The sequence below is a fragment of the Mirounga leonina genome, unplaced genomic scaffold (genome assembly GCF_011800145.1).
Source record: "Mirounga leonina isolate KUSES-001 unplaced genomic scaffold, KU_Mleo_1.0 Mir_127, whole genome shotgun sequence".
NCBI lineage: Eukaryota > Metazoa > Chordata > Mammalia > Carnivora > Phocidae > Mirounga > Mirounga leonina.
The window spans coordinates 30,165,605-30,187,805 of record NW_023270316.1 but is presented as its reverse complement, the minus strand read 5'-3'; the positions used below and the strand labels follow the sequence as shown (position 1 = coordinate 30,187,805).

The following is a 22,201-nucleotide window of genomic DNA, read 5'->3' as shown; positions in this document are numbered from 1 at the left end:
CTCTTGCCTCTCCTCCATATGCTATCAGTCTCTTAAAGGGCAGTTCCAGTCCCTCTCCTCCTCCAGAATGTTTTGTCTGCTCTACCTCTCAGGAGCCCACATTCCACAGCATCTTGCCCTCCTGAGCCTGAACACATAATGGAATGTGAGGAAACTAGCATTATGGAGCAACCAATAAGAGCCAGGTACTCTGAGAAGTAATTCCCTTTTCTCTACACACCCGGATGTCCCTGAAAAGAACATCTAAAGACAATGATAGAGAATATTAATAAAGAAGAGTAGAAGTTTTATAAACCAGGAGAACTAGGGAGGATGAGAAACTTTCACTTTGGGGAGCCCTGTTTTTCCTTTAGGGTTTTGGACTCAGGCTGATTTGTAGGGCTCAAAAAAGTGTATTTTATTTTTTAAGTTTTAAAGTCTTAAAAGACTAATATAACAATTCACAAGTAAATTAATTGGGAAGCTTGAAATGAACAGTTTACACAAAGGACAAATTAATCACTGACCGAAAAGACGAACGGCATGATAGTTGTTAACCTACTAAATGAGGCTTTAAGTAAAGCAAAATAACATCAGTGTACTTCTGCTATTTATGTAGCAGAATAAGCTGCTTGTTTTAATCAGATTTTGACTACACTTAGTGACATAATGATCAGGAGGATGGGAACTCACTGCCGCCATATCCTTGATAAGTTTAATGATGATCTCTGAGATCTGGGTAGGAGTTGAGCCCTTCATCCACCAATGACTTTCACCTCGACGGACATAACTATAAAGAAAAGTCAGCATTTGCAAACTATTCAGTGACAGTTACAGATAAATACGATGAAAAGTATTTCAGCATGCATTTTAATTTTTTAGATGATTCAAACAATTTAAGAATTTTAAAAAGAAATTAATCAAGATATTACCCATAATTTATCTCTTCAACCCTGAGAGTAGCTATTCTGATACATGTTCCCTTCAGGTATTTGTTTGTAAACTATTTTTGTACCCTGCATCTTCTAGAACAGAGCTGTTCAAAGCATATCTAAGGACCACAAACCATTTTTTACCAATCCACATAGAGATATTAAGGGCTTGTGCCAGAATATGTCAACTACATCATTGAGTACACTACTCTACTTCAGCTGACATTTTTTTTTTCTTTTGTTAAGACTATCTAGATGAAGAAAGCAACACATTGATTTACAATCTGGTGTTATTTAATATCATGGACTGGCTCTTTGACTAGTACTTTCCAGATGTCTAATTTTCTGCTGTTACACACAATTCGGTAACAAACTTCCTTGCAAATATCTTTGGGCACACGTATAAACATTTCTGAGGGAAGTAATTCTAGAAGTAGAACTGGTCGGTCAAAGGATAAGCATATTTTAAATACAGTGATATGTTATTAAACTGACATCCAAAAAGGCTTCAGTAATCTACATCAGATGCCATAAAAAATGCCTATTTCTTCATATGCTGCCAAAACAAAGATATTTTCCTATCGTTTTAATCTATATTTCTCTGATTCCCAGCAAAGTGTCTTTTTGTTTGTCTACTGGCATTTGTAATTTTTCTTCTTGGAACTAACTGCTCTTGTCATGCATTTTTCTATCAGTTGTCTTTTCCCATTAATCTGTGGTCATTTTTTAAATATTATGACTAATAATTCATTCTCTACTATATAGATATTAAGTATTTTCAAGTGAGTTTATATTTTAAAAACATTTTCATATAATTAACTTTCATTTTTATGTAGCCAAATCTGAGAATTTTTCCTCTGTGACATTTGGGTTCTGTGTTTTAAGGAGGTCTTCCTGGGTTGAAGATTACAAAAATATTCTTCTATAATTTGTCCTAGTAGATTTTTAAAAGAAATATACATAAAGCTTTAATTGATCTCAAGTTTATTTCTGTATATGGTGTGAGATAGGGGCCTACGATATTTTTTCTACATGTGAAGTATTCCAACATCATATATTCGACACACTTTCCTTTCCCCACTAACTTGAAACTACACTTTTATTATATACAGCATTTTCTTTTATACATGGATTAGTCATTTATGGCTTCTATTTGGTAAACAAACAAGGTGGAATTTGAAATCCTGTCTTAATTCTCTAAATAGTGGCTCCCTCTGTTCTATTTTAGTACTGAAACAGATGCAACGACCAACCTGGAATTGAAAATCATCGGAAGAGTAACTGTTGTAACACCTTTGCCCACAGTGGTACCAGCTGTTCCTGTGATGGTAGTTCCTTTGGCTTTGAGCTGCACTGTGAGTGCTTTGGCAATGCATCCCAGAAACATGTCCAAGATACCTAGTTTATTCCAATCTCCTTTTTCTGTTGAGTGAATGATATCACTGATATCTGCTGGGGGAAGGGATTTCACTCCTATGATGCTGGCCAGACGATTAGGGGTCACTTCAGGCAACACCCGTCTTAGTAAGGAGGTTACCTGACAAGAAAAATAAAAGGAAAGAATTCCTCTTAAAGATTGGTGTTCTAAAGTTCTCATTTTTTTAAATGAGCCTAGCTGCCATTCTATGACTTCAAAAGCTTTCAGAAGGACAGAAGTATGACTTAAACACTATTTTAATTTCTGAAGTGGTAATTAGCCCTCCAGAGCAGCAAGAAAAAAACATGTCTTTATTTGGTCAGGAATAAAGAAACATTACACATTTCATGGTAATAAGACAATCAGTAGACAGGATACTCTTTATTGCACTAGCATAGTAATAAAATGGAACATATTTTGCTCTTCCATATTCTCAATACAATGAGTCAAAAATAAAAAGCATGGAGTTAAGATACAATTCAAAAAAACAAATAACAAAACAAAAAATAAAGATCAATAGTTAAGACCCTAAGGTGATTCTCTTTGATAGTGTAATTTTTAACAGTGTTTCAAGGAACAAAGTAAACCAAAAGGTAGGTGGTATGACCAGTCACCTGTCTCTGGACTCGAGGAGAGGCCGTATGGAGCAGTGAAAAGAGATCCTGGAGCAGAGTTAGCTGCTGAGCCAGATACTGGCGGCCCACGTTAGAGCCACTCAGGGCTAAGACCATAGAGAGCAGCTCAAAGCAGTAAGCATCAGAGGAGGCATCTTCATCATTGGGCTGAGAATTGGCATTTTCTTTGCTTGATATAGCATGTTCCCATTCTTCACGAACTCTGGTGGCCTCCATGCGAATAGCCTGGACGATGTGAGCACACACCTATTTAAAGACAACATAAAGAAAATGTAAAAACATATTTGTAAATCTGATTTACTACTTCTAGTAAAAAAAAAAAGACAAGAATATTAGTTGATACTCAATTTAATACTTTCTCCCCATTAATTCTCCATCATACTATTTTCTTAACTCATCTTAAAAACAATTAAGAAAAACTAGCAGAACCATGAATAAAAATCATAATATTTAAATCAACTACTATGTAGAAACTATTTATATACAAGTTACCAATACCCCTGCCTGTGGTTTAAGACATCAAATTAATCAAAGCAAATTACCATATTTTATCACTTCTAAGGCATATTTTCCTTCCACATATTATTAATATTTCTATTCATAATGTGTTTTATAACTGATGGCATTCACAATGTAATTGGCAGCAAATTTTCTTTTTTTAGTGATACATGAGATAACAGCACATTTTATAACTGGTAGCATCTAAGATTCAGTGAAACACTGTTAAAAAGATAAAGCACAGATAAATTTATTTATTTAAACAAGATTTAATGATGTTGAAAGTTAAAATGATGGGCTAATGCAAAGCCAGTGTTTTATTTGACTTTTGAAGGGCTAATTATTATGTTATGTAGGTACCCCATTATATGAACAATCCAGCACTACTCCATCTCCTTATAATTAAAAATATTAACACTGATTTAGTTAACACTATAATTGCTCAGAAAAAAAAAATCAACAGACACACAAAAAAACAGTGGTAAAAGGAATACAGAAAATGCAAATGAAATTTGATGTAGCTGGATATTTGACACCAAAATGAAACAATCTACCTGAAAATGAGAAATAACAAAGAGCAGCAAGGTAAGAAAGTTAACATTCATAACAAAATCTTTAAAGTGATGCAGGTATGCCAATATACTCCTTCCTCTCTGGAAAAAGGCAGACACATTCTATAGGACCTATGAAAGAGTCAGCATAAAAAAGCCTCCATAAATTTTGGAAAACATTTACACCCTAAAAACAAAAACTGATGAAGACAATAAAATGGCTATTTACCAACCTGTTTTTGTAAATTAGTCAGCTTACTCCTGCTGAATATGATTCCAACCATATGTTCTTTCAGGTCGGCATCTGATGTTGCCTTTACATAGGAAAAGGGGGGAGAAAAAAAAAAACCCAGGCTCTTTGAATAAAATTTGTATATTTGATCTTAAAGTATCTTGAGAAATAACTATGCAGGTATTTTTATAAGGTGAATTTATTTTAAATTGAGGTCTGTAACACTAAGACAAAGGATAAAGTTTGAAGAAACCACTATTGGTTAAGGTTGACCATAAAAAAAAAAAAAGGCAAAATTTCTGAATTTAAGAAATCCAGAGAAGCATACTTTCTTTTCATGAACTTCTTTAATCTGTCAATTTGGGCTACTTTGATTACATCTATTTCTAAATTGTGAGTATCCTACATTTAGTTTTTAGAACTCAGAAAATGGTATTTGGTTAAAAGGGAAATTTCCTAACAAAACTCTATAATGGTGTTCTTAGATTAGGCTAATCTACCACTAACAGGAGTCAAAGAAACATATCATAAGAAGAGACAAAGGCTGACATTTTATAGTGCTTATTATGTGAATGGCACTCTCCTAAGGTATAGATACATAGCTATATAGTTATCACATACACATACTCTTAATCTTCACAACAAGCCCATTAGGTAAATATGATGTTTTATTTTACAGGTAAGAAAAGTGAGGCAAAGCTACTCTTCTAAGAATAAAAAATGACTCTTAGCTTCACTTTTCTTAGGATAAAGAAAGCTACAAGAGAATGTAACGCCCACTTTAACAACGAGAAGAAGCTGGTAATCTACAAAACCATATAATTTTTGGTATCCATTGGACAGCTGAGGTTTGCAACCAGGTAAACTAAAATCCAAACAGACAAATTCAAATAGCTGGACACTTCAAAACTTTCTCTGCACTTGACAAAACAAGTAGATGAGCAACCAAAAATCAGTAAAGCTCTTGAAGACTTGAACAAAAGTATCAACCAAATTGAATTGATATTTATAGAACCCCCTCACAGAACAAAAGCAGAGTTCAAGTTCTTTTCAAGTGCATGTGGACATTCACTAAAATATGAGTCAGAATTTAAATCTTAACAATTTTAAAAGGACTGAAATTATACAAAGTATATTCTTTGACTGCTACGAATTACACTAGAAATTAGTAATAGAAAGCTATTTGAAAAATCCCCAAATATTTAGAAATTAACAAGAAACTTCTAAATTATCCAGGGGTCAAAGAAGAAATCGAAATAGAAATAAAAAAGTATTCTGAACTAAATGAAATGAAAAAAAATATAACCAACACACCAAATTTGTGACACTCAACTAAAGCAGTGCTAAGAAAACTGTACCATTACTTATATGAAAAAAAGAAAGATCTCAAGTCTTTGAAACTAGAAAGAGAACAAATCAAACACAAAGCAAACAAATGGAAAGAATAAAAGAAGACACATCACTACAGATACTGTTGATATTAAAAGGATAATAAGCATATATTATTAACAACTTACACCAAAAAATTTACAAAAATTCATCAAACAATACAGTTTAAAAGGATGCATTTTTTCCTTATCTAAATTCTACTTTAAAAACCTGACATAAAAAATGATTCTCTCTCTCTTTTTTTTTTTTTAAAGATTTTTTTTAATTTATTTATTTGAGAGAGAGAATGAGAGACAGCACAAGAGGGAAGAGGGTCAGAGGGAGAAGCAGACCCCCCGCTGAGCAGGGAGCCCGATGCGGGACTCGATCCCGGGACTCCAGGATCATGACCTGAGCCGAAGGCAGTCGCTTAACCAACTGAGCCACTCAGGTGCCCAAAAAATGATTCTCTTAATAATTATACTACTTCATGGGCATCTTACCACTAGCATAAACTTTCCCAATCAACCTTAACATCTCAACCTACACACTCCTACTATTAGGCCAGCCTCTCAGTGAGCCCTGCTCCCATCCCCTCTGTCAATCTAACTCTGACCCATTCCCTTTCAGGTCCAAGTCATACCCAATACCTACCAAAAGCCTCTTTTGACCACTGCAGGGCACAATACTTCTAATGTATTCTGAAAACCTGTGAAATGCACAATGTTTTCACGTACACAAAAAATTGATTATATGCTACATAGTATCCCTACTGATTTCTTTTTTGGGGTGTGTGTTTAAAGGTTCATATCTAAGAACGGAACACAAACTTTCTGAGGGCTTGGTACCAATTGTCATAGTTATTTAGCACAGAACTGCCATTTGCTAAAATTCAGTTGATTTAATGAAGAGTCACACACTCTTGCAGTCATTCAAATGATATCCCCACAGGATGCTAAAAGAAACAACCAGAGTTTATAAAATCTTATTTTCTACAGATCCCAAATAGAAAGATGTGAGTGGATGACTTAGACATTACTATATCAGAAGGCACAGGGCTAGACTAGATAAGTCCTTGAAATTATCTTTCAAAAGGCTGCCGAGGTGATTATCTGTAATATCTAATGACATAAGAATATTGAGACCAGTCAGGGTTGACCTCTTTTTGGAAAAAGATGAGGTTTTCCTCTTGCTTTAGAGTAGACCAAGTAAGTAAAGGCAAACACACTTTAAAAGAAATTTCAAGAACAAGATGAAGAACAAGTTATTCCAATAAAAATATACTGAATGCATGTGTGTTTTATGCCATGGATATAAAGACAAATCAGATATGCACTTGGTCTTTAAGAAGCTATGATTCAGTAGAAGAGACAAATATGTCTATAAACAAACATATGAAAGAAATTGAGAAGAGACTCATAGAAACTATGATGAAGTTTAGCAGAAGGAAAACTGCATATTGTTGGGGGAAACATAAAGAAGATTCCTGGAGAAGACAGCATTTTTGAACTGGACTGTGAAGGGCAGATTAAATGGAGGAAGAAGATCATCGATGGTGCACAGTACAGTAAATGACTAAGCTGATTTTACAGATCAAACAGAGCAAATTTTGTTACTTACAATACTAGCTAGATCATATATAAACAAATAATTTCTTTTGATAGTTTCTTCATCTTCTGCTAATTAAAGTAAAAAACATTAACTGCATATAAACTACTATCACCTATCCATTAAAATACATGGCAATAGATGGATTATTTCACTGAACAAAAATAAGAAAATGGAAAAGGGAAATAAATATTTTTAGAATACAAATAAATACATTGTATACTTTTTCCTCTCCTTCAGGTGATGACAGTAGTGCTTTTTCCTCTTGTTCTGGTGTAGGTTCAGCATCTCCAGAGATGAGCTTTCCAAATACCTGATGAAGACAGGAACATGAGAAGGAATCAATGTGTGAAAGCTAAAGGATGCATGAGCTAATTCTGCAGGTTTTATAATATTACTATGCTATTCTTGCTATACACCACTACCTTTAAGAGTTATGAGTGCAAAATGAAACACAGGAGTTTTGGGCTATGAGAAGAGGAGGAAATGGGTCACATCTGTTGCCAGCCATCTCTAACTTGTTTTACAAAGTATTTTGTTACTATTTTGGTATTATTATTGAATAAGATTTTATTTCAGGGTATCCTGTGCTAGGTTATGTAGTGAGGACACTCACTTGAGATGTAATAAGTCTGAACACTCGCAGAGTCTCGGCTTCACAGTTCCTTTGCTGGGCCACGCTGGCTGAAATCTGGCCAGCAATTTTGGTGCTTTCGCCATCCTTCCAGCCCAGGACTTTTACTTGTCGAACTCTCAGCGTATTTTCTGGGCCCTTTAATTCAATCTTGATGATGTGATTATCCCCTCCTGGAAGTTCACTTGTTACCCAACCGATGTGCCTGGAATCCAGATCAACCTAGCACAACAGAAAAGGGATAGAAACCTGATACAGCTGTCTCACTCTTATCACTGTCCTGGACTTAGCACTAATAACAGCAAGCTCAAATCACAAAGACTTGCGCAGGGACCAAGGTTTACTGTGTTACTTCACAATGATTATCTTAAACCTTGTGAGGGTAAGTAACACTATAGTAGCTATCATACAGATGAAATGAGGTTAAAACGGGTTGAAGGATTCTCAGTACGAGATGGAGTTGAGAATTAAAATGCAGGTCTGAGTACTTTCCAGGGATAAGTTTTATAAGTAACATCATCAATCAATTTATGTGACTGCCCTTTCCCTACACTGACTCTAAGTGGAAACACTCACAAGATCAGCATCGGGCCCTGTTTTGTGCATCTTCACATTAAAGCACCATTTAAAGATAAGCATTTTTTTTTTTTTTAAAGATGAACATTTTTGATGTGCAGTTACTTAATATGTTTTACTTTTGAAGAAAAATTATATGTTACTTCACATTTGTGATTCCTTATTTCACTGCATTTCATTGAGAATATAACTTTTTTTCAAGGATTAAATTTCAATGCACTGTGAAATGGTTTTTGACACTATTCACTTGATAAAATGAAAACTGTTCTTATGGTATTTGATGTCGAAGAGAAGTGACCTAGGACTTCTACATTATTTATACAGACATCTAAATTGATATTATTTTAATTGATAATGCCAATTTTCTAGAAAGAGCATTGAGCATAAATAAATAGTATCTCACTGAATAGGATTATTTCCCTAAATTTTTTAGCCTTTAAAACAAAATTTACTTTTTTTTTTTTTCCAAAGATTTTATTTATTTGACAGAGACACAGCGAGAGAGGGAACACAAGCGGGGGGAGCGGGAGAGGGAGAAGCAGGCTTCCCGCGGAGCAGGGAGCCCGATGCGGGGCTCGATCCCAGGACCCTGGGATCATGACCTGGGCCGAAGGCAGACGCTTAGCGACTGAGCCACCCAGGCGCCCCACTATTTGTTTAATCCAAAATCTCAATTCATTCTTTCAATATGATTCGAAAAACAAAGCAAAACAAGTGGTCAACATTTATGGGATAAAGTAGCTAGAGAAGAACAGCTTCGGTAAAGTTTCACTAACACAAGTCATACAAGTTTATACAGAATCTCAGATACATGCCCAAACAAAACCTAACTTGTTTCTAGAGACGGTGTGTAAATCAACTTGCAGCCTGGATACAGTTTTAGTTTTATAAGTGATAGATTTTCAGGCTAGAGGACAATAATCTACATTTTAACCTGAAGAGTAGGTGTTGATTGTGTATTGATCTATGATGCATTTAAGGCACTCTGACTCTTTGTAAGGAGCTGGAGGCAGAGTGGAGGACTGTAGGTACAGTATAATCACTCATGACAGGAGAACATTTAGGGCACTAACGGATAAGATGTTTAGCACAGGGATGGTTGTAAATGTTCCTATATCTGGACTATTTGTCAGTTTAGTGTTTTGTAAACAGATGATTTTCTATAATACTTTGGTAGCATGCCAAAATTAGAATTTAACAGTAAAGGCTGAGAAGAATTTCTCCCTAGGTAGCAAAACATTTAATGACAAAATTTTAATTACCTGCTTGATTCTGCACAAATCTTCTACTGCTTTGCCAGTTAAGAAGGTCATTGAGGTAACTTTATTCTAAAATAGACAATTCACAACAATTATTATTCCATATTCCTGCTCCTGAATTTACAATGATTTCTTAAAGCCTACCAATATCACATTAACTCTGTCATCGTTCTTCCTAACTGATCTCACTCCCTCTGCCCGACCAACCACTTTCTTACAACCAACCCCAGTCTTGTCTTATTCTCACAAATTCTACCTTCAGTCTCCATGGGCTCTGAAAGAGGAGCTTGGCATTCCCTCTTTTTATCCAAAGTCTAGAGATTTGTTTATTTATTTTTATTAAAGATTTTATTTATTCGGAAGAGAGAGAGAGAGCATGAGCGGGGTAGGGGCAGAGGGACAAGCAGACTCCCCGCTGAGCAGGGAGCCTAATGCGGGCTCAATCCCAGGACCCCCGGGATCATGACCTGAGCCGAAGGCAGCTGCTTAACCGACTGAGCCACCCAGGTGCCCCCAAAGTCTAAAGATTTAAATTCTATCTCTATCATGAGACCTTTCAACAACTCTGTTTGTCACTCTTGTCCCACTCTCTCTGCTATACTTTCCTTGCTTCTGGAGGTAAAAGCAAGGAAGGCAGGTGGCTTAATCAACAAATACTTGTGAGTGTCACAATGTACCCAGACTGCCTTACAGACTTGGAGAAGGATATATGAGAATGATGGGTTCTATCCTCTTGAGGTCCTTGCCACACTAGAGAAGGAACATTAACACATGAAATAAATACGAACAGAAGTTCAGTATCTTTTTTTTTTTTTTAAAGATTTTATTTATTTATTTGACAGAGAGATAAGAGAGAGAACACAAGTAGGCAGAGGGAGAGGGAGAAGCAGGCTCCCCGCAGAGCAGGGAGCCCGACGCGGGACTCGATCCCAGGACCCTGGGATCATGACCTGAGCCGAAGGCAGCCGCAGAAGTTCAGTATCTTTAAGTACTGAAAAGAATCATGCTGGTACTAGAGCCAGAGACCTTAACGTTAAGTAACTTTTATGTGAGGCACATCAAGAAACAGATTAGCACATTAATTCCTTAGAGAACTGCCTACTTAGCTATATAACAGCTCTAGGCTGATGCAATTCCAACAACTGCCGTGCATAAGGCACTGGTGGTGTGGGCAGGTGGGGACACAGAGGTACACCAGCCTCAAGGATGCATGTAACTTAGAGGAGGTTTCTTAAAAGGAAAGCAGATGTTGGCTTACCTACTAGGGCTTTTAAAATAGAATATTGCTACAATTATCTCCCTAGAAGGGAAAAATGTCAAATTGATTGCAATCATTTTTCTGACAGAGAATATGTCCTGGCTTAAAATATACCATGAATCAAAGATAACTTTGTACTGAACAGTAAATTCTAGCTAGAAAAAATGTTTTGATTTCTTACGCTTGACTTTCTAGTAAGATAAAGTAGTTGTGCCAATTGAAACTCTTGGCTCCTAAAAGGAGATAAGCTTATGATATATTAGCTATACTCCCTTTTCTTGTTTGCTACCAGGGAACAGGAGTTGGGGGTGGCTGCGCATCGATGGCAAGGAGTGTTCTGATAGCAGACTGGACTTCTGAGGTTGGCATTCCATCTGGGTCACCCAAGACCCAACCCCACCACTCTGGCTCTTTCTGGGAAAGGAAATACATGAATGGGATGGGAGAAGCTTGGCGATGGTCAAAGGGGATTTATTAATACTGTATCTGCTAGCAAGCCACACCCATTCTGAGGGAAAAATTCTAAGGAGTATCCTTCCCCAGGAATGGGGATAGAAGCATGTGGGTTTGGCAACTGGTGCCTTCTTCTTGATTCTTAGCACTCAAGTAAATAGGCCTCTTTTTCCTTTGTTGACTGCCTTTTGTAAAGGAGTACTTAATTCAGTTGAAACATGTGAACAGAATAGTGCTAGGAAGAATATAAATTATGACTGTTCAGGTTAGTCTAGATACCCCACCAACACTGCCATGACAGCTAAGGGTTAGGGCTGGAAACTGAGAGCTAATTACACAATAGGTCAAAGTGTATTAAGTGCCATCAGAGTAATATAAAAAAGAACCTAGAGAAGGGAGAGAGTAATTTTTTAAAAAAGATTTTATTTATTTGAGAGAGCCAGACAGAGATAGCAACAGAGATAGTGAGAGAGATCACGAGCAGGGAGGAGAGGGAGAAGCAGGCTCCCCGCTGAGCAGGGAGCCTAATGTGGGGCTTGATCCCAGGACCCTGGGATCATGACCTGAGCCGAAGGCAGATACTTAACCGACTGAGCCACCCAGGCGCCCTGGAAAGAGTAATTTTTATAGAAGATGTACTGGGAGAGGATTTTTCTCCTGGTCTTTCGAGATTCTGGGAGGAATCTGATAGGCAGAGTTTAAGGAGAGGACTTCAGACCAAGAGAAGAGCTGAAACAAGGGCACTCGGGTAGGCAGTTATAGGGCATTCATTTACTCTGCTTAGCTGGAGCCATGGTGTTATCTGTAATCACACCTCTTTTTAGAATTGGTATTCCACAGTGCCCCAGTCCTCTTCATCTGTTTTTAGATTTAAGATTTATTTGGGAAACATAAAAATGTTGTTTGGTTGGTGAAGTTCCACATGAAAATCTTTTTGCTAAGCTCCAAAATGATAGGGCATGGTCACCAAGGGTCTGAAAAGAACTAATGAGCCACAAATCAAGTTTCCTTTCTTACCCCAAGATCTCGGGAATTGTCCACATGGACAGATACGTAGCGGGCATTGATTCCTTTCACACAGTTGATGGTGATGTTCTTAGTTTTGTTTTTATCCTCATCTCCTGATTCCCAAAAGGTTTCTGTAGAACCATCTGTCAAACTGCCAATCATGGCCGGTCGGCTTGAAGTTTTTATGTCAACAATGCTGGTTAAGTCCTTTAAGCACATTACTATGCACAATTCCTACCAGAAACAAATGTACGTTACTACAACACTGAAATGGAAATCTTTCATGATAATAAAACAAACAAGACATGAGGTAAGAAACAAATGAATCCGATTGTTTAGGAGTAACTTGCAGTTTCTCCTTCTGTACACTGTTGAATGTTAGCGGGATAACACAGAACAGGTGGTAAATGACTGACCTGACTCATGGCTTCAAAGCCAGACTGAATACTGATGCTAAAACTTTCTTCACTGTCTCCATCATCTGATTTTGACAAAATATTGTTAATGTGATGAAAGACATTACTCTGATGGAGGAACTGGTGATCAGACTGCTTGAATTTCAGACTCCAGCACCTAAAAAGGCATAAGCAATATATTAAATAATTCCTAAGGAAATCCTGGAAAAGCACTCTGTAGTCAGTATTTCAAAAAATCTTAAATGTTCCAGGTGAAAAACAGAAATGAAAAAAAAATCATGGAATAATAGCACTACCTCTTTGCAACAACGTAAGATCTAAAGAAAGTTCACTCATTTTACACATAGAAAAATACATTTACATATAAAGAAATTTGCTTCTGTAGCCATGAAGATCAAGGCTACAGAAACAAAAAAGGTAATAAATCAATTTCGCAGATAGACAAGTGTTATCCCAACTGAAACAGCCTCTCAAATTTATTAGTCTTATAATTTTATACTAATTCATCAGAATGTATATAACACATACTGCACTTCAAAAATCTTGTGAGGAGGAAACACCATCTCCCCTCTGCTGCTCTTATCATTAGGGCTGTGGGTAGCCCCAAATCACTCCATCACCTTACAGCTTATAAAAATCAGTGGAGGATAAAAATCATTTATATGTGCGGCCCCATATGTAGCTCTGATAACAAGGTTCACAATGTAGGAGTAATGTTAAAATCTTAGCAGGCTGAGACTTAGAAGTAGGCGATGTTCCCCAAGGTAGACTTAGGCTGCCTCGTATATAACTAAGGTTCCATTTTTCTCAAAATTCTTTTCAATTCAAAACCCTATTTTGATTTCTGCTTCTGAGACTTCATTCTCCCTCTCCCTTTTGTGACATTTAAGAGTCTACTCTTGGGTAGCACTGAGACAAGTGACCTGGGGTAGAAGAGGGGGGAAGTGAGGAAAACTGTTACAGACTGATAATTCAGAGCACTAAGAAGTGTATCAACCTCATTTTACAGAGCGGCAAACGGGTGTGAGCTAAGGAAGATGATTCTAGATTATGACAGTAATGAGTGAAACACCATTCACATAATGTAGAGATTCTTCGTATCTTACTATTTAAAAAGGTCTTTCGAGCATTTTGAGTTGAATATTACATAAAATCTCTCCTCCACTGTACCTAGAACACTTAGATGTAAAATTACCTTAGGGCCATTTGCTGTAATGAACTGCCACTGGGGAGGGACATCATAAGATCGGAGATTGTTTGAAGTAAGCGGTGAAATGTGTGTGGTAAAGGATGAGCAGCTTCACCGGCAATCACTATATCTGAGAGAGGATGTTCGCATACCCTTGTGTCTTTCTCCTGAGACAGAAAGTGAAAGCAGGTTGATCAGTCTGTATGCTGAAAAGAACTTTCCCCCCACACACAAAAATTATGTATACTTATAAGTGTTATGTATACTGTAAAGGTAGTCATGTAACAGAAATGTAAATAAAACCAAAACCAAACCATACCCAAAACACACATTAAGATTAACTAATTATGTCTGTATTATCTTTTAGGGAAAAAGTGATGAGGTGACTCATAAATAAAATCACCAAACAAATGAATACTGTATCTGCATCGATTCTGCTGTGCTCACAAATCTACTAACAGGGTGACTCTATGTATATGCAGAAATTGCGCCTCACGCACAGATTTGTCAGCCAACAGGCAACTGTTTTCATCCGATGAGTTTTAGGGTGGTTTCTTATGCAGGAATATTTAGTTGTTAAAGGTGTGAAACAATCTTACACTGTAATTGCGGATTTTTTTATTTCTCCTTGCAGTTCTGTCAATTTTTACCTAATATTTTAAAGACTATATTATTGATACATACATGTTTAGAACTGTTCATCATTTTGTAGAAAGCTTTTTTATCCCTATTAGTAATTGTGTCTTAAAGCTTTCTTTTTTTTCTGATGTTAAAAAGAGTCACACCAACTTTATTTTGTTTGGTGTTTGTCCAGTATATCTTTTTCTAAACTTCCCCTTTTAATCTTCCTGGATGCTTATGTTTTAGATGTAATGCTTATAAACAGCAACTACCTCTTGTTTTTTCATCTATTCTGACAATTATTGTTTTTTATTTAATTAATTTATTTTTTAAAAGATTTTATTTATTTATTTGAGAGTGAGGGAGAGAGAGCATGAGCAGTGGGGAAGTGCAAAGGGAGAGGGAGAAGCAGACTCCTGATAAGCAGTGAGTCTGATGCAGAACTCAATCCCAGGACCCTGAGATCATGACCTGAGCTGAAGGCTCCAACCAACTGGGCCACCCAGGCGCCCCTTATTTATTTTTTAAAAAGACTTACTTATTTGAGAGAGAGACAGAGTGTGTGTGCTCGGGGGCGGGGCGGGGGAGGGGCAGAGACAGAGAAGCAGACTCCCCATGGAGCATAGGCCTCCACACAGGGCTCTATCTCATGACCCTGAGATCATGACCTGAGCCAAAATCACAAGTTGGGACGCTAAACCAACTGAGCTACCCAGGCATCCCAATTTTTGTCTTTTAAATGGAAGATTTAGTCTTCTTTGTACTTATTTCTAATATGTTACTTTCTATTTGTACCACTTTTTCTATTTTGTTTTCCCTCTTGGGGAGGGGTTGAGTTCTTTTTTTTTCATTTCTCTATGAGTTTGGAAATTACACACTCTATTTCTTTTTTTTTTAAAGATTTTATTTTTAAGTCATCTCTATGCCTAATGTGGGGCTTGAACTCACAACCCTGAGATCAAGAGTCACACACTCCACCGAGCAAGCCAGCCAGGTGCCTTCTCCCTATACACTCTATTTCTATTCTTTGGGTAATGACACACACTCAACTTAATCTAAAGCTAATCAAAATCATTATCAACCCACTCAACACTATCACCTGCCTCCTCATGTATATGGTACTGCTGCCTGTATTTTGGTACTAAGTTTTAAAAATCATTCCCATTACACATTGTCACTTTTTATACAGTCTTTGTTAAGAAGTAACACTTTCTTTTCTTTTCATTCTCAGATATTCCATGTGAGATCTCCTCTTGTAACTGAAGCGCATTACAATTTTCCTTTCTAACAGTCTATTTGTGGCAAATATCTATTTGTCTGTTTATTTTCTGAAAATATCTTTATTTTGCCCTTCTTCTACAAAGATAGATTCACTGGATTGACAGTTATTTCCTCTTAGCACACTGAAAATATCAATTGATTGCCTTTTAAAAAAAGTTCACTGTCTTATAACTTGCAATATTGTTACTGAAAACTCAGCTGTCATTCTCACTGTCCCTACTTTAAGTGTAATTTTTTTCCTCTGTGGCTGCTTTAAAGGCCTGCTCTTTGTTTTGCTTGTTCAGATAATTCACTATGATTTGCCCACCATGATTTCTTTTTATTTTGCCTGGGGCTCCCTGGGCTTCCTGATTCAATGCATTGTCATTTGTAATCAATTCTGGACAATTCTCAGGTATCAACACTTCAAATAGTACCTCTTTTCCATTCTGTCTATCCTCTCTTTCTGGAACTCCAATTAGATAAATGTTACACCTTCTCATATTTTTCACTTTTTAAAGCAATTCATTTTTTTTGTTTTATTCTGGATGATTTCTTCAGGTCTCTTTTACAATTCACCAATTTTTTGACTAATCTGCTGTAAATTTCAGAACTGATTTTTTTTTGGTTCACTGCTTTTTTTCTAACATTAATTATTATACTAATATATAATTCTTACATGTTAATTATTTAGTTCTTTTTCAAATCTGTCATTCTTACAGTTCTTACATTATTATATTTTAAAGTTTGTCTTTTATTTCTTTAAACACATTAAACATAGCTATACTATAAATAGATCAATTAGAACCACTGAAATTGTTGAATGTCTATTTCCCTTGCCTCTTGTTTCTACTAGTTCTTACTCATGATACTTTGTTTCCTTCTGAGTTTTAAGACTTTGGCTATGATGATGTTGCTTGATATCCTTGGAAATTAATCATAAAATATTAAGCATATAATTTAGGATGCCTGCAAGTGAATTAAATGCTGTCTAGTTTTCCCTTTACAGATACGGAAATGAGGCCCACAGTCACACTGTTACAGAGGTGGAAATGGGGCTAGCACCCAGGTTTCTAGGGTTCTAGTCAATGCCTTTCCGTTATGCAGATTGCTTCCTATAAAATCCAAGTCCTTTCTAGCCAAGCAAACATTTTTAAATTTCATGTCCCTACACGGTATATTTTTACTCTCTGCCAACTTACAGCAATGTTGTGAAGTAGATAGATTTTCCATAGAATAATGTTGCCCTGGTTATCTGTCTTACAGTGAGAAATCAGAACTGAATGATCACATCTTTCCTGGAGAAAAAACTTTCACTAAATAGAGTGAATATACTGCCCACAGCACTGAAATTTTATTCTTGCCTTTAGGTTATATAATTTGCGAATGAGCTCACGCATATTATTGCATTATCTGAAGATGGTTCTACTCTTCTATAAAAATATGGACAATTGAGAAGCCCCCAAAATCTCACTTACTTGTTCTGCATTTTCTTTGTTTGTTTTATTTTCCTCATCCTCTTCTTCCTCTGGTTCCACTGGGGCAGGCGTCAAAGATGCCACAAAATGCCACAGAATATCATGTAGAGAAGTCGTCTGGATGACATTACACAGAAGCCAGTTGAAAGCCTGAACGAATGATGGTTAAATGAGTCAAAGATAAAAAGAAAATATGCGAGTAAACATTCTGAGTAAGAAACAAAGTACTCCATGGACCAAGTGTTTCAAGGAAAGATACTAAACACATCTGACCTTCATTTCATTGAAAACACACTGAACTTAAAATAGTCAATAATTTTGGTCCCAAGTAAAAAATATAATAGGAAAAATAATACTTATGAAATGTAACACAGAAATATTTTTCAAACCACTTTTTATTTCAAAAATTCATCTTCATATTAATTTGCCGAAGCACATTTTTTTCCCCAACTTGCATTTAGGGTTAACACAAAATGTTTCTCAAGTCTGTACAAGCTGTTATATACTTAAATGTATTTACATTGTTCCCATCATCAATGAAGTGGCAGGTTATTTATTATATTCATGACAAAAAAGATTTAAAAAAATATATATAATACATATAAAAATATGATAGATAGCAATCCTATCATTTCCAGAGAATAGACTCAGGAAAGTTATTATAGTTAAATTTATAACTCAAAAGCTCTACTTGTTATCTCTTTTTCATGATTCTTCTATCTGAAATGACATCCTTATTACAAAAAGCTTTTTTAAAAAAGATACTAACAGGATTCAAACAATAAAGCAGTGCAGAAATAAATTTCTTTAGAGTGCTTAAATATGGACCTCTATACTCATTTATATTCATAAACAAAGTTTAATTTTGATGTGAACATTTGATATTTTTGATTGGCTAATGTCTCTTAATTTTTTGAACTTTCTGTTGGGTAGAAAAGGAGCTAACACACAAAAAAGTCATCAAATGATATGTATGATCAATGAATCAATAACCCCATTAATGTATTCATACCTCCATAGCAAAAACTCGGCAAGCAGATTTCCTTAGGGCCTGTTTCATTGCTATTTCAAGACCTTCTAGATCATGATGTTGTATAACAAAAGCTAAAACTGGCCATTGGAAATTTCGTTCTCCTTTGGAAAGAGAGCTGTGGGCTGAGATTAGCCGGGAAAGCTCAGGAGATGGATGTCTCAAGAGGGAAGAACCAACTTCTATTTATTAAAAAAAAAAAAAAATTAACTTTCATAGATAATACATACAATTAATATATTTAAGATGATATTAAAAATAACAGCATCTAGCTTATTCACTAGCGTCTTAGGGTTTTTTTTTTTTCTTTTGCATGTGACACAAATCATAACAACTTCAATTTTTACTGAGGCTGAGAAGGATTAAATACTTTTTTTTAAAAGATTTTATTTATTTGTCAGAGAGAGACAGAGAGAGAGAGCGTGTGAGCATGAGCTGGAGGAGTGGCAGAGAGAGAGGGAGAAGCAGGCTCCCTGTTGAGCAAGGAGCCCGATACAGGACTCCATCCCAGGATTCTGGGATCATGACCTGAGCTTAGCCAGGCTTAGGCAGACGCTTAGCCAACTGAGCCACCCAGGCATCCCAAAAGATAAATATCTTACTTTCCTAAAATCATGTAGCTGTTAAGTTGTCGCATTGTTTTTTGAATTCAGGGCTGAATCTAAAGTTCATGCTTGCTAAAACACTCTAAAAGCTAAGTATTGTATTTTTTCCCTAAATGGAATCTATATATGATATATAATTACCTATCTATAAATCTTACACCGAATCTTCATTTTAGTTAAGTGGGCTGCCTGATAAATCATCATATTATCCTTTTCTCTTGGATTTCTTTCTTTATTCTTGACATAGAATCAAGCAGCTCTATTTTGGGGCTATTGATACCAACTAGTCCAGATTATTTAACTTTTTTATTGATTAAGAGCTACTTATATCCCCACATTATCTATTCAGAGTGGAAGTAGCTCCAAGAGTTAGAAGGTTCTATTAGGAATGAGAATATAATTGTGAAAGTGTAAGTCACTGGAACTACTAGTTCACTGAAACTTAGTAGAAGGGATAATGGTGGCAACATTTGGCTTAGAACCTAATGGGTAAGATTTTAAAGGTCAACTTATTCTTGAGTTATCACTGAATGGTCTCTAGGTGTCTCTTCCAACCGAGATGCAAAATTCAGACAGGCATACTTTTGGGTGTGTCACATAAAAGGAATGTCAACCACAATTTAAAATTAATCCATTTCCTTTCAAAAACTAGATTTTATTTTATTTATTTTTAATATTTTTATTTATTTATTTGACAGAGAGAGACACAGTGAGAGAGGGAACACAAGCAGGGGGAGTGGGAAAGGGAGAAGCAGTCTTCCTGCGGAGCAGGGAGCCCGATGTGGGGCTCAATCCCAGGACCCTGGGATCATGACCCGAGCCAAAGGCAGATGCTTAACGACTGAGCCATCCAGGCACCCCTCAAAAACTAGATTAAAAAAAATATCTACAAATAAAACCATTTGGACCACACAATCTTTTTATCTTTATACTTACCAGTGTCTCCACTGTTAACTCTTCTTCTAGGAATGGCTTTAACTCGTGCAGGTAAAATGGAGTGTTGTTTATCATATTCAGAAGCAACAACTGAGTATGATCTTTGGAAGACAGTTCTCTTTGCAAGATCAGTATCGGTTATGGGACTAGTTTCCAAACTGCAGACAGAATATGATGACAGATAAAAACTTAGGAGAAAAAGTGAATAAAGTGAAACTATATTTAATTTATAATAGTGTAGTCAAATATATGAAACTATACCTCCTGTAGAAAATACACAAATTCAAAGCCAACTTGATAATCTCTCTTTAAATCACAATTTGATCTTTCCAAATGAATTTGATTTCAGAAACTGTGTCCTAAAACTTTCGGTTTTCTTAAATCTACTTTGCATTTTTCAATGAAAAAGAAGAAAAGGCATTAAATGTTCTAAACTCCTTTCAGAATCAAAAGCATTGTGGTGGAAGTTATATCATGATATTCAAGAAACCTAGACAGATATATTCATAAGACCACAGAAGAGAAAGAAAATAGGTATGTACACACATAATAAATTGGAAAGTGAAACAATTCAGTCTTCTTTCTGTGCTTGAGTTTTCTATTAGGTTTCTCATTCTTGGGAAGTGTTGCCACAGCCCTTTCTAGAGCATGGCCATACTAAGTGCAATGAGAGGTAACAAACTGATTTTTGGCATAGAGTTATATTATACTGACATTCTAGAAGAACTCAATGATTTTCATTCCAGTTTAAGTAAACTAACAATTTTTCTATTTACTATAGCAACATTAAAAAATACTTGAAAAGCTATTAATATGGTTATATATTTTCTTTTACTGAGGCTTTTTATAAAAAAGAGAAATACCTTTCCTTACTTTCTCTCTAAGAAAGATTACAAACCATTCTTTTCATGTGTTCTTTTTTCTGTTACCTCATTCCAAATAGGGACAGTTTTGCCCACCATGAGTTCTGGACTTCTTTTCCATTATTCAAGCCAGGTTTGAACTCCTATGACCATCAGTCAAGCTTATGTTTCCTAGGAAGTAGTTAACTCCCTGGCTGTTTTCTTTACTCACCACCTCTCTAAGGGTATATACATTCTTGTTTGAACAGGCTGTGAATACTGTGCCTGGATGTCAGCATGGGCCAACAGGTTCCAGAATGCCCAGAGAACAGGGATACATTAATTTAGTTCACTTTATAAATGGTGTTACTACAAAACTCAGGACATTTGTTGTGCTTTCAGAGGAAGCTTATCCAACAACTTGGAAAAAAAAAAGAATTGTTATACAACCTAAAAAGATAATGACTTGTTCTTATAAATATGGTCATGCTTGTAATTCCTTGTTGTGGGGGGCTGTCTTGTGTACTGTACGTTGATTAGCAACATTCTTGACCTCTCCATACTAGGATGCCCGTTGAACTAGCCTAGTTATGACAAACTAGGATGTTTTCAAACACTGGCAGATGTCACCTGCGAGACAAAACCACCCTTCTATCCCCCACTGATTTAATGGAGTCATTATTATCTTTTGTAATAGCTTGAGTTTGTCAAGACTTTTTTAAAGAATAGCTCAAAGATGCTCTATTACCTGAATTACTATATGCTTGTGATATTTCAACTTGGCTGAATATAAAAACACTTGAGTCATAGTTTCTCTTATGTGTAAAGTCTACAGTCTTCTTTTTTAAGTTAATTAATTTTATTTTATTTTTAAATTTTATTTTATTGTTATGTTAGTCACCATACATCATTAGTTTTTGATGTAGTGTTCCATGATTCATTGTTTGTGTATAACACCCAGTGCTCCATTCAATACATGCCCTCCTTAATACCCATCACCAGGCTAACCCATCCCCCCCCCCCCAAAATCCTCAGTTTGTTTCTCAGAGTCCATAGTCTCTCATGGTTCGTCTCCCCCTCCGATTTCCCCCCCTTCACTTTTCCCTTCCTACTTTTTTTTAACCTATAATGCATTATTTGTTTCAGGGGTACAGGTCTGTGATTCAACAGTCTTACACAATTCACAGTGCTCACCATAGCACATACCTTCCCCAATGTCTATCACCCAGCCAACCCATCTGTCCCACCCCCCACCACTCCAGCAACCCTCAGTTTGTTTCCTGAGATTAAGAATTTCTCATATCAGTGAGATCATATGATACATGTCTTTCTCTGATTGACTTATTTCGCTCAGCAGAATACCTTCTAGTTCCATCCATGTCATTGCAAATGGTAAGAGTTTGGGTTTTTTTTTTT

At 36.1% G+C, this 22,201-nt stretch overlaps 1 protein-coding gene across 7 annotated transcripts in view; it reads right to left on the bottom strand.

Annotated features, from left to right (window-relative positions):
• Nucleotides 1-22,201, bottom strand: part of MYCBP2 (MYC binding protein 2) — a 271,010-nt gene that overhangs the window by 20,351 nt on the left and 228,458 nt on the right. For 6 of the 7 annotated variants that reach the window (XM_035003215.1, XM_035003219.1, XM_035003217.1 and 3 more), the window contains 13 exons: nt 19,944-20,101; nt 18,385-18,584; nt 17,373-17,522; nt 14,020-14,180; nt 12,825-12,981; nt 12,418-12,642; nt 9,693-9,758; nt 7,837-8,076; nt 7,435-7,533; nt 4,246-4,326; nt 2,943-3,209; nt 2,165-2,448; nt 673-769 (listed from right to left, as the gene is read on the bottom strand). In XM_035003215.1, coding sequence (XP_034859106.1) covers nt 673-769; nt 2,165-2,448; nt 2,943-3,209; nt 4,246-4,326; nt 7,435-7,533; nt 7,837-8,076; nt 9,693-9,758; nt 12,418-12,642; nt 12,825-12,981; nt 14,020-14,180; nt 17,373-17,522; nt 18,385-18,584; nt 19,944-20,101 — 2,185 coding nt within the window. The remainder of the gene's footprint in view (nt 1-672; nt 770-2,164; nt 2,449-2,942; nt 3,210-4,245; nt 4,327-7,434; nt 7,534-7,836; nt 8,077-9,692; nt 9,759-12,417; nt 12,643-12,824; nt 12,982-14,019; nt 14,181-17,372; nt 17,523-18,384; nt 18,585-19,943; nt 20,102-22,201) is intronic. The other variant, XM_035003216.1, reaches the window with a different exon arrangement.